The sequence below is a fragment of the Emys orbicularis genome, chromosome 8 (assembly GCF_028017835.1).
Source record: "Emys orbicularis isolate rEmyOrb1 chromosome 8, rEmyOrb1.hap1, whole genome shotgun sequence".
Lineage (NCBI taxonomy): Eukaryota > Metazoa > Chordata > Testudines > Emydidae > Emys > Emys orbicularis.
In genome coordinates, this window is record NC_088690.1 from 17,004,406 (window position 1) to 17,022,930 (window position 18,525).

At 40.6% G+C, this 18,525-nt stretch overlaps 1 protein-coding gene across 6 annotated transcripts in view; it reads left to right on the plus strand.

Moving 5' to 3' along the window:
• The window catches only part of NFIA (nuclear factor I A), a 313,248-nt gene that overhangs the window by 283,592 nt on the left and 11,131 nt on the right, over positions 1-18,525 (plus strand). For 4 of the 6 annotated variants that reach the window (XM_065409193.1, XM_065409192.1, XM_065409195.1 and 1 more), the window contains one exon: positions 724-815. The exons of the other annotated variants lie outside the window; for them this stretch is intronic. In XM_065409193.1, the coding sequence (XP_065265265.1) occupies positions 724-815 (92 nt within the window). The remainder of the gene's footprint in view (positions 1-723; positions 816-18,525) is intronic. 6 annotated transcript variants of the gene reach the window in all.

Here is an 18,525-nt window from a genome sequence, read left to right on the forward strand (position 1 = left end):
ATACAGGTCTGTCTCATCTTACGCGGGGGTTCCGTTCCGCAGTTAGCACGTAAAGCGAAAACCGCGTATAGCCAAAATCCCATTGAGTTCAATGGCGGGCGAAATCGCCCGCACTACAGGTATAGTATTAAAATTGTTATTTTTCTCTTTTTTTGTTTTTTCTTTTTTTTTGTTTTTGATGACCGCGTAAAGTTGAAATCGCGCATGTTAAATGCGCGTAAGATGCGACAGACCCGTAGTGTGCTATACTGGTATGAAATAAGGGCCCAATCTTGGTAACATACACATGAGTAACTTCACTCAAATCAATAGCTTTATTGAGATCAATGTGAATTACTCATGTGAGTGAAGATACCTGGGAACAAAGCTGCAGGATCAGGATCTATGGTATATGTTGTACAGCCTTGTACCGAGAGGCCTGCCCCTCTCAAAGACAAAAACGGTTCAGATGAACTGAGCACATCTTCTTCTGGATGCATTACATCATCTTATTTGAGTATGTTGAAAGGAATGACTTTCATTTAGTCCAGTTATGTACATGCCTATATATTCATCATTAAAGCAAACCTTTCCAGTGTCTACAATCAAACTCTTGCTCTCTAAAACGTTTGCACATTTCTGTGTTAAACATCTGCTTAGGTGGCTCTGAGACAGTGTGTTTTGGTGTTGTTTGTGTGTGATCTAGTGCTGCTTCCTCAACGCACGTGTCCCTTCCCTTCACAGCCTACTCGACACCCAGCACCTCCCCCGCAAACCGATTCGTCAGTGTTGGACCTCGGGATCCAAGCTTTGTAAATATCCCTCAACAGACACAGGTGGGCAGCTTTCAACTTCTCTGTATGCAGGGCAGCTTGTTATTCTTCTGTGTATTTTAATGTCTCCTTACAAAGTGGGCCACATTTCTTCACCACTGTCAATTCACCCACATGGTCTCAGTAACAACAGTGAAATGTCACTCACAATTTGTGTTTGTCTGTTGTGTTTTATTGGCTTATATGGTAATAATTCTTCCATTATTCCTCCAAACGCTCTTGCTTTCCAAGGCATTGGCTTCTAGTGTGCAATTTTTCCTCTAGGACCAAATTTTCAAATTCCTTTATTGCATCTGACATATTTGCACGTGCATCTATTTGCACATGCACATGCAAAAGCCCAGCTGGGCCAATCAGGTAATCATGGACTTCAGCCCAATCCTGCACCACTGAAGTCATTTCAATGGGAACAGGAGCCAGTTCCTAATTTGCCATTTGTATGCAAGATTTTGAGCATGCAGGTGATTTTTTTTTGGTGCGGGGCCCAGGAGATATGGAAACCAATGTGCTCACAACTACTATGAAGGCCTAGTTAAGGGAGGGCCTTTGAAAATTTGGCTTCAGATGTCAAAATGCAAGTTAAACCAAAGAACCAACAATTTAAAGCTCTAGCATCTTGTTTGCAGCCAACACCATATTTCACTGCAGTGATGTTGGGGTGACTATTCAGAGATTTGCTATAGTTGAGTCAGAAGCTCAAGCAAATGTTTTTATTTCTTCAGGAGAAGGACAGGGTTTAAATGCGCTTTTTCCGAGCTGTATCAAATTCTTAGTATTGATTAAGAAAATAGTTTTTGGCAGTTTTTTTAGTGGTTAATTTTAGCCAGATGTTGAAAAAAAATTAAAGCTGTGCTTAATATCACATTATCATGGAGCGGTATAAAAATGAGAGGAACTAAAGTTCTAGGAGAAGTACGGCTTGTAGTTTGAAATGATTGCCTGATTACATTACAATGCTTTTAAAGGTTAAGATTAAGAAGTATTTTTAATATGTTTGTGATGATTTAATATGGCTGTGATTATTTAAAAATAATAATTTAGCTGGGGTGAAGTTTTACTTTTTATCCCCTTCTGTACAATTTGAAACAGATCTTAGATGTGTATAATAAGGATATAGCTACATAGATGTCACATGCTACAATTTCAGGACATGCATGAAGACAGAATCCACATTGTGATGTGATCAACACCTACCCTATCAGTGTAATATGACTGTGTAACTTATTACTGAAAATTGTCCATTTATAGGGCTGTGACCAGATGCCTGTGAGCACAATGTTTGCTTGCTATCTGTTCCTTTTGTACCATTTGTTAGGGGCTTTAGTTTATAGCTGTGTCGACAGCACAGGTTAAACTACATTGAATCTCAAACTCTTCCTGCATTAAACAGGGTCACAGAAAGTACACTAGCAGCTGAGAGGGGGGGTTAACTCTTCAAGTTCTGATTTCTTTAGTTCATTAGTAAAGGGAAGCCTATGTCCCAGTTTTCAGTTGTTGGGCCTCCCTTTTAGTACCTCCTGTTTAATCGATATAGAAGGCAAGTTTTCATGTGCCTTTACATTTAAGTCATAGAATTTCTCTTGTGGTTTTGGAAAGGATCATAATAAACAGAAATACACTGAAATAAGGAAATACAAAAATTTTAAGGTGAGCTGTTAAAGTCTTCAAGCATTTGGCTTTTTTCTTCAGAGTCCAAGAAACTTGAAACTCTTTGGAGAATGCTGCAATAGCTTTTCTAAAAGACTGACAATACTGATTGGCAGCTTGTTACATAGTGGAATAAAACAAAATCTGAATCTGTAAGATATGAAACTTCTTTGCATTTTTAAACTAGGGTTTTTTGCATTTGACGACTGTGAATTTTGAACCCTGCAAGTTATGATTTAGGCCATTGGAAAGTGTTCTGGCCCTATTGTATGTGCTTCTATATAATACTGGATAGCAAATGACAATACCCCTGCATAACTCCAAATTAAGGCAAAACATGCTGCTATAGATAAGGGGACTGCCAGTCTCTCTTACTACAGCTGCATCCTCTGTGCTACTGTACTTCAGGGTACATTAGAATAACCATTATTACCCACTGTGATACTGGATTTATAGTGTGCCATAAAAACCCACTGCGAATTGAAATTATTAATATAGCAGTTCTGAAGTAAACCATGTTTTAAATCAGAGAAGTGGGGTGAAAATACCGAGAAGTTAATGATTAGGGACTTAGTTAACACTCTTCTTGTCAAAACAAATCCACTGTTATAATGAAATTTTTGCAGGACATTAGAGCCGTCCCTTAGGATATTTTTAAAATATAAAAATAAAAACAAATGGAACACTAATATATTGAAAGTGTTGCTATTTCCCATCAGGAATTTTACAGTGCATTCAGTAGTCAGGTTAATAATTGTATGTCCTGATGTTGAGAGATGCCAACACTCACAACTCGAAGAGTTCAGTGGGAGAGGTGAACACTCAATACTTCTGAGCGTCAAGCTAGTAACTTTAATGTTACTTTTGCTTCAGCAGAACTCTAGAAACTCCATTTTCTCCTAACGTAACTCTAATAGTTCATCTCCATTCTAGAGCTGGGCCCAAACCAAAAGCCTGGATTTGAACACTCCTGACCTTCGTGGAAGTTCCGATCCAGATAGAAACTTTGAGAAATGACAAAATTTTAGAGACAACTTTTCAAAAGCACCATATTTTCTTCCCATTTTGCAGCTGTTAAACTGTGTCATAGACTGCATACCCATAGTCATCAATCTCAAAGTTGCTACAGAATTGAACATGTCCACAGTGATGTGCAAGTGCTATTTAGTAGAACGTACATTTCACATACCTGGATGTGCAAGGGGCTCATACAGCAGTGAAATAAGATAGTGGACAAACTAACAACAACAACATTGTTGGCCTGGCGCAGGAATTATTTTTCCTGTTCTTAAACAATAGAAGGTAGGAACATGTCTTTTTAGTGGCCATTACGAAAATCAGCAATGGACATTTCTGTTAACACTCGGTTCTAATTAATTCCAAAAGTCCTTAAATGTGAGTCATTAAGGAAGACATTTTAAATAGAAAAGTGAATATTTCATCATCATAGTTTGTTGTAGATATACCTACTGCACCAGGACAGATCTGGGGCAGAAAAACCAGACAAATAACTGGTTTAGTAAGTGTTCATGTAGAAGCCCAGAGAAGACTAAAGTTTCAAAAGGAGAGGTTTTTATAGCAGTTCAAGCAATTGTGCAAATCTAGATACACTCCCTCCACTTCCCCCATCTATCACTGTTCTGCACCAGCAGCTCACCTCAGTATGGTCCCATTTTTAGGGCTATTTAAAACTGAATTACTATTTGGGCTATTAGAAGAATCACTTCAGTTGGCCTGGGCCTTATTTGATGACAAAAAGGCACAGGTGTTGTAACCTTCGCTTGATAAATCATTTACTTTAGCTGTCTGACTTGTAAGCAATACAAGGTCTTCAGCTTAGCTGCCTTTGCCATATGCAAATCAGAAATACAGTATGCCTGGGATACACAGTCTACTATTTCAAAAGCAAGCTGGTCCGGATACCGCATGACTAAGTAACAGATACATTTCTTGTGTTGGCATAGTCTTGTAAAAAGAAAAAAGTGGCAGAGGAAATGGAAAGTACCATCATATTAATCAGGGGCTAACCTTCTGGAAGCTACTACACTCTATAAAACAAATAATGTCTCTCTTTCTTGCTGCAGAAAATAATGAAGCAAAGAGCATGTGGTCAGCATAATCAGTCTAACCTAGCAGCTTGTTTTTTTGGGACCAATATGTGGACTCAGGCAGATTATTTTTTAACCAGTGTTTGTCAATCTGTAAGGCTGGCTGAAAAAAATATAAGTTGTTTTCCATTCTGATGGGTTGGGAGCCATATAAATTCAGTTTCCTACAGCTCCTTGCCCACCAAACTTTGATTACCAGGCAAAGTTTTTTCAACCACCTCACACACACCACAGCTCATTAGAAGTTGCATTTCAGTTGGCAGAATCAATTCCTGATCCACACCACCTCTAGTCCATTTAACCTCTAGCTAAGTGTAGCAGTGCATAAATCTTGCAGCTTAAACACTGGTAAAGAGCCCTGGTACAGCAAACACAGTAGTGTTCTTCACACAACAGACAACTGGCCATAGTTGGTCAAGGAGCTTTTGAGAAGACAGAATTTCAAATGCCCTGCTTCTTTGCTGGTTTAATGGAAAGAGAATGCCACCAAATTTCCTCTGAAGAAAATACTTCAAAGAAAGACGCCAGTTAAATTTAAAGTCACTGCCTGATATCCCCATGCTCTATTTTACATTTGATTCATCTTAGTTAGCTTCCAGATCTTTGTTAACATATGAGCAGATACTGACTCAAGAGGACACTACTTCGAGGATAGAATCAAGGTAAATCTGTTCCTTTTTCTCTGACTGCACCATCTAATTCCCAAAGTAGAATCATACTACAAACATTAACCAAGTTTCTGCTCTCACTTCTGCTGATATGAGTCTAGAGTAACTCCATTAGCTACAGTGAAGTTGCCTTGGATTTAAACTGGTGTAACCAAGAGCAAAATCTTGCCTATTGAATATGCATAATAGTCATGGTAGCAGAAAACACATTTTTACCCACTGCTGCAATGCAGGGGGCATATGGAAATAAAAGCTATCGAAAGAAGAAAGTTGCACCCTTTCCTCAGCAATAAGATAGAAAAAACATAGACGAATACTTACTAAGCAGAGAGATAAAACACTTACAAAATGGCAACTTTAAGGCTGGAGCTGCTTGATATTGCCAGATTTAAAGGGCTAGAAAGGCATGCTGGGAAGAAAATTCTATAAGAGGGCTACCCTTCCCTACAGATAATTAAGGGTGGGGTCTGTCCCCCCCAGGGAAGGGGTTGTATATATGTGCTATATTACTAGGACATATAGCTTCTTTAGGTCTTCTATTATTCTCAGTTTCTTCTATGCTAGTTGGGAATACCTTTGTATTCTTTGTTTTAAGAAAACTTTATTTTATCTTTATATAACATTGCCTATCTTCTAACTCAAGTGCATATGCAGATCTAACAACATAGTGCATGATAGCTTTCTTCTTGTTAAGAAACAAAGGAAAGACTTTTTCCCTCTCCTCTTCCTCCCCCCCCCCCCCAAAAAAAACAACCTCCCTGTAATTTTTCACTGGCACCATCTTCAAGCAAAGGCCTGAGAAAAGAGATGTGCCTTTTACTGTGCCCTGTAGGTTGAACTCTGTCAGACAAGCGAGAGAAGAAATTCTAGAGTAGATGGTTCTCCAGTGATAACATTCAGTCATTTAATTCTAGGGAATGTCACACAGCTGCCTGGCAGCTCATTGGGAGCAGAAAGGCAGCCTTTCAGGTAACTAGGACCTAACTGTATGGAACTTTATAGAACGAAGTCAACACCGTGAAATGGACCCAGAGGTATAGAAAGCTAGTGCAGTTTCTAGAGAACTGTTATTCCTGCAGCTGATGCCACCTGGCTGTTTTGTATCCAATTTCCATTGGCAGGATATGGAAAAAGAAATCATTGCAAAAATCAACAGAGGGTCTTGTGGCACCTTTAAGACTAACAGAAGTATTGGGAGCATAAGCTTTCGTGGGTAAGAACCTCACTTCTTCAGATGCAAGTAATGGAAATCTCCAGAGGCAGGTATAAATCAGAATGGAGATAACTAGGTTAGTTCAGTCAGGGAGGGTGAGGTGCTCTGCTAGCAGTTGAGGTGTGAACACCAAGGGAGGAGAAACTGCTTCTGTAGTTGGATAGCCATTCACAGTCTTTGTTTAATCCTGATCTGATGGTGTCAAATTTGCAAATGAACTGGAGCTCAGCAGTTTCTCTTTGGAGTCTGGTCCTGAAGTTTTTTTGCTGTAAGATGGCTACCTTTACATTGCAAAAATGTTTCTCTTAATAAGTAAAACATGTAACTTATGTTGTGGGGAGTAGCCATTTTGCTACTTACCTAATTCCTACTTCAGCCTCACTCATGTGCCCTTACAGAAAGGGAGAGTACAACTACTAGTCTTATCTATGGCTGATGCTGATGAAGCTTATTAGCAACCCTCTTGGGCTCTAATGAGCGATACAAGCTTTCCCTCATCACACCTCTCCCCCATTCCCTGGGGCTGTGCATTACCTCAGTAATGTGCGCAGCTTCTGCTGGGCCTCGCAGTAGGGAGTTTAAGGTGACTCCCCAGCTCAGGATTCCACCGTATTACTGCAAAGTGCTACCAGCTGCGCCAGGGTTTTGCTTAACAGAGCAGTTTGTGTTCATAAAAAGTTTAGCAGCAGCTTGTGAATTTTACATTGCAAGAGGTACTCAGAGGATATGAAAGGCAATAGGAAAAATGTCAGTTTTTAGTTTTCTAGGTCCTGAACTGAACCATCACGAATTCAAGCCTACCCTGCTTGGACAGCATTGTAGCATTCACAGATTTGTTTGCCCGTCACTCCTATATATCTGGTGACTCTACTCATATCCAAGTTAGTCTTGTCCTTCAGCCTGAAAGTAGGTCTTGTGTTGACGCACAGAGAGAGATGAGAGAAGCCTAATTTTATGAAACTGTCTACACCAGTCAGCCCACTGAGAGCTGCGTACACCACAAAGCAACTTCTATAGCTGCTGGCCCACAAAGTGTTGGCTACAAAGTTCCTTGATTATAGAGGCTGCTTCCTGATTCCACAGTGGGGGGACACCTTCTCCTTTCAGTAGGGGCTGCATTGCCCCACAGTGCCATTTCCTAAATGCTGCCCATTGCAGGGAATGTGGAAGTTGCACTGAGTGAGAATTTGAATGAAAGGGTGGAGCCACCTCTGGTTACAGAATAGAATTTTAAAACATCCAGGTCTCATAAACACATTCCCTTGTTTGAAAGCTCCTCTCCAGAGCCCGCTCTTCTTCCAAACCAATGATCTGGGAGCTTCCCCCACACCAGCGACAGGGAGTGAGGCTCACCTACCATTCCTGAAGCTCTGGGTGTAGAGACATACACCATAGATCGCTTTTAAGCAAGTTGGGCCCCAATACCCTGTTGTGGACCCAAGCACTGGACTCCTGGTATAGCTCTGTTGGAACTCCCATGAGGCCCAGCCAGTGAAAGAGAGAACAAGCTATGACAGGGAACTGCTGACCATGTGAAGAGGCTGTTTCATAATCATGAGCTCTCCTTTATTAGAGGTGCTCCATTACTGCTTGGGCTGGAGGGGTCCTTTTCATTGTGGCCAGTAAAAATCCCTCCATGGCAAGCTGATCTTCCTCCTGCAAAGGCTGGAAGGGTGATGTGTATGGATGCTGCAGTAGTGGTCTCAGTGTGGCTGCTGTCTGCGATTACACAAATGCTGTGTGGCCACAAGCCCCCAGTGTAGTGTGTGTGCAAGCCTTCACAGCAGCTGTGCTAGCCCCAAACACTTTATCCAGGGGGGATGCAAAAGTGGCCTCAGAATAGGGGGTGAATTTCGTCACCTTCAGCACCCTCCCTGGTCAGTTCAGCACACAAAACCCATGTAATTGCATAGAGGCACGGATTGGCATTTCACTCTACAGGATCAGAAGGGTATCTCTCTAGAGAGGGAAGCACTTGTTACCCCAAAAGGATAGAGATTTCTGAAAGATGTGTCAGTGCCATCATGTGGCCCTGTCCTCAAAGTAGGTATGAGCCAAACCAGTCCAGAAATGATTGGGTAAACTCCCAAGCCTTCTCCTCTTCCTCCTCCTTGAATGCCAGGCTGACCCCTTTCAGCGTCCAGTACTCTGCACTCCACTTCCGGTGTCCATGAACATTATGGATGATTATTTATGACCGACATAGACAGATTTCCCGAACCAAGCCATTCAACTCGATACTCCCCCCCCCCACCTCGCCCCTTCTCCCCATTTATAACAAACAGGAAGCTTGTTTGGAAAGCACCCCTTTCTTTTGGCTTTTATGGGTGTGACTTATGCTCCACAGCAGGGGAAAAGGAAGGGGAGTAAGTGTGTGGGGTGGTGAGAGCGGGGAAATATAGACATATGATGAATGAGACGGGGAGATGTAATTTCTTACTGAATAATTCTCTACAAGCTGTGCAAACTTTCTTTAGTTAAACAATTACTCTAAAAGGCAACAATTCTGTGCATTTTCATTGAAGAGCCTTCACAGTAACAATGGCTTGCGTTCTCCTCTAAGAACCTCTGCAAAGAGCCAGCACAGTTTTCTGTCTTATCTTCAGCAGGAAATGTCCTCTAAAAATATCTCTCATTTCTCTCTGTAAAATGGATTTAATAGCCAACCATTTAAAATGGATTTAAATTGCCTGGAATTGGAAAAAAACCTTCCCCATATGGAGGAGTCATTACATGATTCTCTTTTATGGGAATTCTTGCATCTTCCTCTGAGCAAGCATAAGATACCAGCCAATGTTAGAGACATAATACTGAGTCAGACAGAGCATTAGTCTGATGGGGCATGACAATTCCTGTGTTCATAGTTGCATGCTATATGAACTAGGCATAGAATGCATAGAGAAGGCCTCCCAGGTTTCTAGAACAACTTTTAAAACTAATAACGTTTGGGTGGTGGGGGGGTTGATTTGTTCATTTGTTTTTTGAGGAGGAGGATGGGTAGGGAGGATTGCCATCAGATCAGTTAGATGATCCAAAAGAATTTAAAGTAATTGGTGCAAAAGAAGTTCCATGCCTCAGAACACACTTTGTGACTGTTTGTTTAATCAGATACACAGCTGACACGGTTAACTTTAATGGGGTGGTGATCCTCATTGAATTGCAGATTCCTGTGACTGACTGAAATACTACAGGGACTTTGGTAATACAGTGCGTGCTGCTCACACTCTTTCCACTTGCAAAGTTGCAAATTTTTTCAGACAGACACACACACACACACACATCAAACATACAATCATAAGGTGAGACTCCAGTTATGTCCCTCTTACTGCTTTTATTTGTCTTAGCTGATTTCCTGCCCACCCCCTGCCCCCAGCCTCCATTGCAGATAACGGTGCATTGGATTAGTCTGCCTGACTGCTGCATCAGGTCCCACATCGATTTATTGACTCTGTCAGAGTGGCTAGTACAGTAATTGTTACAAGAGCAGAATAGAAAGCAAGAACGTGTCCACATTAAAAAAAATGTTTTGTTGTTTCTTTCCTTTTTTTTGCCCTATAGATCTTTATGTGTTTACCTAGCAGAGAGCACTTTACTTAAGTTAATCAGCTCCTACATTATTAATTGTGACAGTTAGGGTGCTACATGACGGCAAGCATATTATGGAAAACACTGATCTCACACCAGTGGTGTGGACTTGAGCAAGTTTTCTCTTCCTTCTCTTATTTCATGACTACTTTAGGGTACTACTAAATCACATTTCCCTGATTGACAATATGCTATCAATATTGTTGATTTGGGAGTCAGGCAGAGAGGAGTACACAAGAGAAAAAAGAAGTGAGGAGATCTTCAGAATATTCTAAAACCTTGGCAAGAAGTCACTGTAACTATGTAATGGTAACAATTTATATGCCTAGCCTGATTTCTGTAAAATACATTTTGCAGTGGTTTAAGATCTGCTGTTTAATAAGTGATTGGGATTTACAAAGAGGGCTAATGGAGGCCTTTAAAATCTATATACAGAACGTGTGCATATAATGTCATTAAAAAGACACCTACTGATTTTTTACAAGGGGTTTTGGAAATGACTGCCTTTGAAAGACATTTTATGGTAGTTCAGCTTTCACATTTGATACCTATATGTGCTCTATAAATTCCACACAATCTGACAAAACCAAATAGGTGTCACGTATGACCTGGATGGAAAAGGTCAACACTTACATGGCTTTTCCTTTTACTGGAGCATTAACATTTTTGCCATCTGCTGTATATATATATTAGCGACTCCTCACTAAATATTCTACAGTCAAGGATTAGGACCACACTATTCAATACAGTAAAGTTCAAAAATTAAAGGCCATGGTCTCTGCCTAGTTCTCAATGGAGATGTGTTAACGTCACAAAAACCATCACTACTGCAACTGACATCTTTTGTTAGTGGTCTCAACAGAGAGGCCAAGAACTGAGGTAGACACCTCTACAGGTAGATTCTCTGCCCTTAACAACCAAGATAGCATTCTACAGGAATGGACCAAAACAATACGTTAGTATATATTTTATAAACATAAGCCAGAGAAGAGGCACCTTGGTAAGGCAGTAAATTTCTCATCCCCCAAACCCCTGTACTTTACTGACAAGAGAGCCAGATTATTCCAAGTTAATGTAAAGAGGGTAAAGGAGGAGGAAGAGGCAGTAGCTGGGACCACTAAACGTGTTTCATGCATGTTCTGTGTTCATGTCTGAAAGTGATGCCTGCAAACTTAGACATTTTGTAATGCACATATTCAGCATGCATTTTTCAAATAGTCATAACTAGGTTAAATCAACTAGTTAACTCACAACTAGGTGATACTTGGGGTGGACTACTCAAACTTTGTTAAGTTTCAGCTTTCAAACTTCAGCTGGTTTTGATGTAGACAGTTAAAAAAAAAGTGTAGTTAATTTGTTTTGAAATAACAAAAATGCCTTTATTTCACTCTCGCCTAACTCAGAATCAGCTGAAAGGATTTTCCTCAAACTTTCCCCCAAAATTCCCTATTGTGCAGAGACAACTCTTGGACAGTTTAAAAATTTACCCCCAAAAAGGTGAATTTGGGGAAAAATTCTGATCATGAGAAATAAAGGCGCTATAACCAAAAACATTTTGTAGCCTTAACTTTATAATATGTAATATGAATATTATTAATATCCAAATTTCCACAATCCATGTAAAACTATAAATGCAAAATCTTCAGGTATATTCCTTTTCATGAACAAGCTTTGACACTGTGTACAAATACCACTGTTTGCACATGCTAATGGATGTGACCAAATGTTTTAAGAGCACATGTTCATTACATATAATAAATGGAAATCACTTCATCCGTCAGTGAAATGCAGCCCCTGTATACAAATTTACGTATATTATTCTGTACTTCAATTTAGCTACAACATTGTAATAAGACAGAAGAGAGGAATGTCATACATAAGAGGCAGTGCATAGAGTTAGGTGCTCATGTATCCAGTTTGCACGCACAATATTTTTTTGTCTTTATTTGCATGCTAATTTGGCCTATGGTTTTTTAAAATTTATATAAAGCACTTTGTGGTCTTTTGGGTTAAAGGTTGCTGTATAAATCTAAGATATCAGGCCGTCGTTCCTTCATTGAAGTCAATGGTAGTGGGAGCTGGAATAGATGCATCTGTAGGAGTTAGTTTAGGTAACTGCTATACAATATTCCTTGATTTTTTATTTAAATCTATGATTATATTCTGCTTATGAATAATTGTGTGACGCAGACTGGATAACTTTCGTCTTTCACAGAGAAGTTAAGACAAAGGTTAAAATTCCCATTTTCTTTGCAGGAAAAGACTGAGGGTGCAGCTTTACTGTGAAAAGTGTCTCTGTAAAAATTGCATCATGTGGCTCCATATTTATTATCCCTGAGTGATCCCAGAGAACATTTATTCAGTTTATAAGTACAGAGATGTTTTATTCTAACTTACCAGACTTGTAAGTTCAACCTGGGGTCTGTAAATCAAGCTCTGTTCTTTCTGGTTCCTCCAAAAAAATAAAGCTTCTGCAGACCAAATTTTCTCAGCTCCACTACCTTAAAGTTCTGCACTTTGGGCCACCGGTGTAATGCCATTGTCTCCAGTTGGAACTATATTAACAATTGTGTTGATATTGCATGAGCCAGACTAGGATCCAGTTCATTGTCCCACAGCACTGTTGACTTTTTCAGAACTGTAAGGAGTAAATGCAGTAAATATTTAAAATAAGGAGCTAAGATTCCAAATACAACTGAGGAGCTTGGTTATTGAGTACAAGGGTGCTACTGTTAAAAAGTGTCTTTTCATTGTAGAGCAGCACATACAGTGATTCATAAAACAGCGAAGCGGAACCTTTGATTTAAAGTTCAGCATTTACAGTGGTAATTTTGTCTATTTCCTCTGACAGTATTAAGTAAATTGAGATAGTTTAGTTAGTTATTACTAAACTTAATAATTAGTATTAATCCATTTCCCCTGCTATATACACAAATATTATGAAACTATGATAATGAATCAGGAAACTCTCATATTTTGACTTTTAATGACTTGAAATCTACCACCAGTTTTATTGGCACATCATAATATGTTTGAAAATCACTTATCATGGGCCAAAACTCTAACCCCGTTAGTCAGCCATATCTAATACAGTATTTCTTCATTCAAAGACTGGTGATGTACTGAACATCTTTCATATTCTTTAATAGAAGACTCCCTACTCCTTAGTCCTCAATATAGTTTCTTTTCCTCATCTCAGTCACCAAGATCCTGTATCATTGTAACCTTTGTTGGCCAATGAGAGCTGCATTGGACTTTATTTGGCCATGTCTAGCTGGGCCAGATGGTCTCTGCAGTGTAATATGAGATGTTCCTTGGTCCATCCTCTAAGGCTGAGCATGTTGCCATTGCTGTTTCAGCAGACCCAGGGAGCAAAACACTGATCTCAGGAATTAAACCTAGGTATTGTGCATGGCCTTGAACTTTTCTCAGAGTAGTTTGTTCAGTTTAGCAGGATACAGTTGTCGAGTTCTGGGATGGAATCCAGACCAGTGAGGGGTTGTGTCACTGTCTGCCCTGAAACCCTGGGTGCCTTAAATGCTCTGCTGTGGTGGCTCAGCCTGGACAGCGACCGCCAGCAGATAAGCATTCATGTCAGACCCTGAGTGCCTGGGAGCCCTACATTCCTGGATCAGCAGCTTTGACTCCAGCAGCCTTCCTATAGCACAGTGGCAGCCTTCTGGCTTCCACCAGTCTTGGTTACTACTTGCAGGGTGACTCCAACACACCCCTGTCCCGAAACTCCCCCAAAAGTCTTTCCTGAAGTGTCCATCCCTCTCCTGGACCACTCAGAGAAATAATAACGTTTGTTTGTGCCGTTAAAGAGACCCAAACACATTACAGCTTATTAACTTAATTGTGATAAGTACACCCTTCCCTGCAAGCATGGCACTGAGTTGGTTTATAGTAAAAATAAAACAAATTTATTAACAGTAAGAAATAGGCGAAGTGATGCCAAGTAAAAGAAATAAAAATCAAGGTGGTTACAAGCAAATAAAAGTAAAAATATGCATTTAAAAGTCTAAAACTTAATCTAGCAAGATAACAGGCTTTGTTCAAAATGGTTTTTTTTGCCAATCTTCCTTCTTACTGCCATGTCTGATCTTCCCTCAGTCAGGACCTTCCACAGAAGTAAAAAGTGCTGGGTTCCCTTGTCTTCCTAAGGTGAAAGATCTTTGCCTAAGAAGATTTCTCACCTATATTCAATCCCCGGAGACTTCAGTCCCTCCCTTGGTTGAAGGACCCATCTTTCTCAGCTTGCAAGAGCTCTGTTGCCTTGTGTCTGTTTAGTGATGAACCCCAACGATGGCCTTACTTCAAAAGGCAGGATGACCTTATGCTGTTCTTCCCTCCCTGTGGTCTTCCCAGTCCCCGCCTGATTTCTATGTAAATGGGACTTCTATTGTTTTGGGTCATACCTTGTGTAATTTCATTGGAGACAGGTGGAGAGCTATCTTCCCTCCTGCCTGGGTAAAATCTAATTCTCCCTTTGTTCGGTCACAGTCTGTAAAACACAGTATCAATGACTATTCATAATTCCTTATATAGTGTCAATACATATATTTCACAATGATATTAATCACCGGTGTGTCCTAGGCTTTCATAAAACCTCATTTGATACACTTTTATAATACAGTAACATTATAAATTTGAAACTCAAAAAAGAATCCTACAAAAAGTGGAAACTAGGTCAAATTATGAAGGATGAATATAAACAAACCATAAGCATGTAGGGACAAAATTAGAAAGGCCACGGCACAAAATGAGATGAAACTAACTTGAGACATAAAGGGTAACAAGAAAACATTCTACAAATACATTAGAAGCAAAAGGAAGACCAAGGACAGGGTAGGCCCACTGCTCAATGAGGGGGAAAGACAATAACAGAAAATGTGGGCATGTCAGAAGTGTTAAATGAATTTTTTGTTACAATTTTCACCAAAAAGGTTAGTAGCAATCAGATATCTAACATAGTGAACACCAGTGAAAATGAGGTAGGATCTAAGGCTAAAATTTGGAAAGAACAAGTTAAAAATTACTTAGATAAGTTAGATGTCTTTTAGTTGGCAGGGCCTGATGAAATGCATCCTAGAATACTCAAGGAGCTTACTGAGGAGATATCTGAGCCATTAGCGATTATCTTTGAAAACTCATGGACGGCAGGAGAGATTCCAGAGGACCGAAAGAGGGCAAATATAGTGCCAATCTATAAAAAAGGAAATAAGGACAACTCGGGGAATTACAAACCAGTCAGCTTAACTTCTGTATCTGGAAAGATAATGGAGCAAATAATCAAGCAGTGTGAAAACAACTAGAAGATAAGGTGATAAATAATAGTCAACATGGATTTGTCAAGAACAAATCATGTCAAAACAGCCTAATAATTTTCTTTGACAGGGTAACAAGCCTTGTGGATGAGGGGAAGCAGTAGATGGGGTATATCTTGACTTTAGTAAGGCTTTTGATACTATTTTACATAACCTCATAAAAAAAAACTAGGTAAATATAGCCCTGATGGAGCTACTATAAGGTAGGTGCATAAATAGTTTGAAAACTGTTCCCCAAGAATAGTTATCAATGGTTCACAGTCAAGCTGGAAGGGCATATCAAGTGGGGTCCTTCAGAGATTGGTTTTGGGGCTGGTTCTGTTCAATATCGTCATCAATGATTTAGATAATGGCATAGAGTACACTTACAAAGTTTGCGGACAATACCAAGCTGGGAGGGGTTGCAAGTGCTTTGGAGGATAGGGTTAAAATTCAAAATGATCTGGACTGGAGAAATGGTCTGAAGTAAATAGGATGAAATTCAATAAGAACAAATGCAAAGTACTCCATTTAGGAAGGAACAATCAGTTGCACACATACAAAATGGGAAATGACTGCCTAGGAAGGAGTGCTGTGGAAAGAGATCTGGGGGTTATAATGACTAACAAGCTAAGTATGAGTCAACAGTGTAACACTATTGCAAAAAAAAGCAAACATCATTCTGGGCTGTACTATCAGGAGTGTTGTAAGCAAGACATGAGAAGTAATTCTTCTGCTCTACTTCGCACTGATAAGGCTTCAGCTGAAGTATTGTGTCCAGTTCTGGGCACCACATTTCAGGACAGATGTGGACAAATTGGAGAGAGTCCAGAGTAAAGCAACAAAAATGATTAAAGATCTAGAAAACATGACCTATGAGGAAAGACTGAAAAAATTGGGTTTGTTTAGTCTGGAGAAGACTAAATATTCTTTATTACTATTGACAACGTCACCATCCTCTCTGTTGCTCAGGCCTATTGCTTTATGGTCATCTTTGTCTCCTCCCTCTCCCTTGCCCAGTACACCCACATCATCTCAAAATCCTAGTGCTTTTCTCTCATTAACATTTCTAATACCCGACCTTTTCTTTCTGTACACACTTCTACAGTGGTTATCTCATGTCTTGATTACTTAACCTCCTTCCCCTGGATGCCCTGATACCCATATTGTCCTTCTGCCAGTCCTTATAAAATGAAACAGCTAAGATTGTCTGACCTGCCTGTCACAGCCACCCCTCTTTGAGTCCATCCACTAGTTTCCTTTTTCCTACTGCATCAAGTTCAAACTTCGTATCCTTATTTTCAAAACCCTTCACAACTCTCTTCTTCCGTGTTTATCTGCTTTGTCTCTTATTGTGACGTTCATGCCTCCTTTGCTCTCAGCGATGCCAACCATGACTGCTCATTTGTTTGCTTTTCCTACAACCATCTTTGTGCTCTCATCTGTGTTACTCTTACACATGGAGCTCCTTCTTTAAAGTAGTCTGCAAGCCCTGTCCTCCTTCAAATCCCTCCTCATGACCCACATCTGCTGTGATGCCTGCAAGAAATCAGTAATTCCTAGATCCAGGGCAAAAAATACCCCAATACTTTTTTAACATTCTGGTTGTGCACATAGCTAGGTGATATAACCATGAGATTGTAAGCTCCTCAGGGCACATGCCATGTCTTTCTATGTGTTTGTACAGCACCTCGCACAACGAGGCCCTGATCCTGATCAGGGCCGGCTCCAGCGTTTTTGACGCCCCAAGCGGCAAAAAAAAAAAGGCTCGACCGGAGCTACCGCCGCTTCATTCTTTGGCAGCAATTCGGCGGCAGGTCCTTCCCTCCTAGAGGGACTGAGGGACCCGCCGCCGAAGAGCCAGACGTGCCGCCCCTCTCCGTTGGCCACCCCAAGCACCTGCTTGCTGCGCTGGTGCCTGGAGCCGGCCCTGATCCTGATCAGCGTCTTGGGATGCTACTGCAATATAAAAATATTCTAAAATTATGGAGTCCAATCATCAGACATAAACACCCCCGACCTGTCCTCTCATCACACGCACACCACACACACACACCTGGAACATTCAGTCCCAGAGAGGGTTTTCAGAGGGGTTTGAGTTGTGTGCTGGTTTTAATACGGATGCAGGGGGTTTACCCTCCCTTCCAGTTTACAGTACATGTTTTTTTCCCCCCTCAGATACAGCTCTTGGATTGTTTCTTACATGACACTCTCCCTGTTCTCGAGAAGATTGGCAATAACTAGCCTTTCTCCTAAGTACTGTCAGAGCCAAAAGGCTGAGTCTTTGTAGCAACTTGCAGGCAGACAGAGAGCCAGCCCCCTCAAACACCTCTGTCTCTCCCTCCGCACCCCACCTCCGGACTGTGCACATTCTCCCTGGCTCAGTAATATAATCTCATTCTCCATCATTGCTCCCAGTTGGCACTGAACTAAGGAGTGAGAGTCGCAGAGGCGGGGTGTGTGTGTGTGTGTGTGTGTGTGTGTGTGTGTGTGTGTGTGTGTGTGTGTGTTTCTAAGCTGCCAAGCCACAAATATAACTTGGGAGGCCCTGACTGGGTTTTTGTGTGTGTTTTCCTCTAATTGTCTAAAGCAATGAAAGTAAAGAAGTTTAGATAAATCTTGGATTTTAAGGACTTTGTTCCTGTAGTCCTGATATAGGCAAAACTCCTCAGATTTCAATGGGAGCTTTGCGTGTCTCAGGATGGCAGGGGCTGGCTTAAATTGAATAAAACTGTGAGTACAGTATAGGGGGCTTGGTAACAAAGAATTTTGCAAAAAAACAAGAAGAGCAGGGAGTACAATGAAGAACAGAGAGGGTTACAGTGTGGTGAAAGTCCATGCTGGCTGTTACAATACTGTACCTCTAGAATAAATTATGTCCCTTTAAAAAGTAACACTTTAACTGTAGATCTATCTAGAGATAATTAAGAAGATATTGTTCTCCTTCTTTCCCTCCCTCCTTCCCTCTCTCTGCAGCAGTTCTGTGGAAACTTTTAATACTGCAGCTTGAAACTTGGGCCTCTGGGTCTAAAATGCCTGAGAAAGCACTGCAGGCTCTAACTGTAAAACATTCCTTCGGTGGGCCCTGGAAACAGAGCGAGCTAACGCAGGAGAGGTTCAGAGAGATCACATGTAAATGAGGGCTGGCTACAGACTCCTGAGAAGCGTTTTATTTAGTTTAAACCT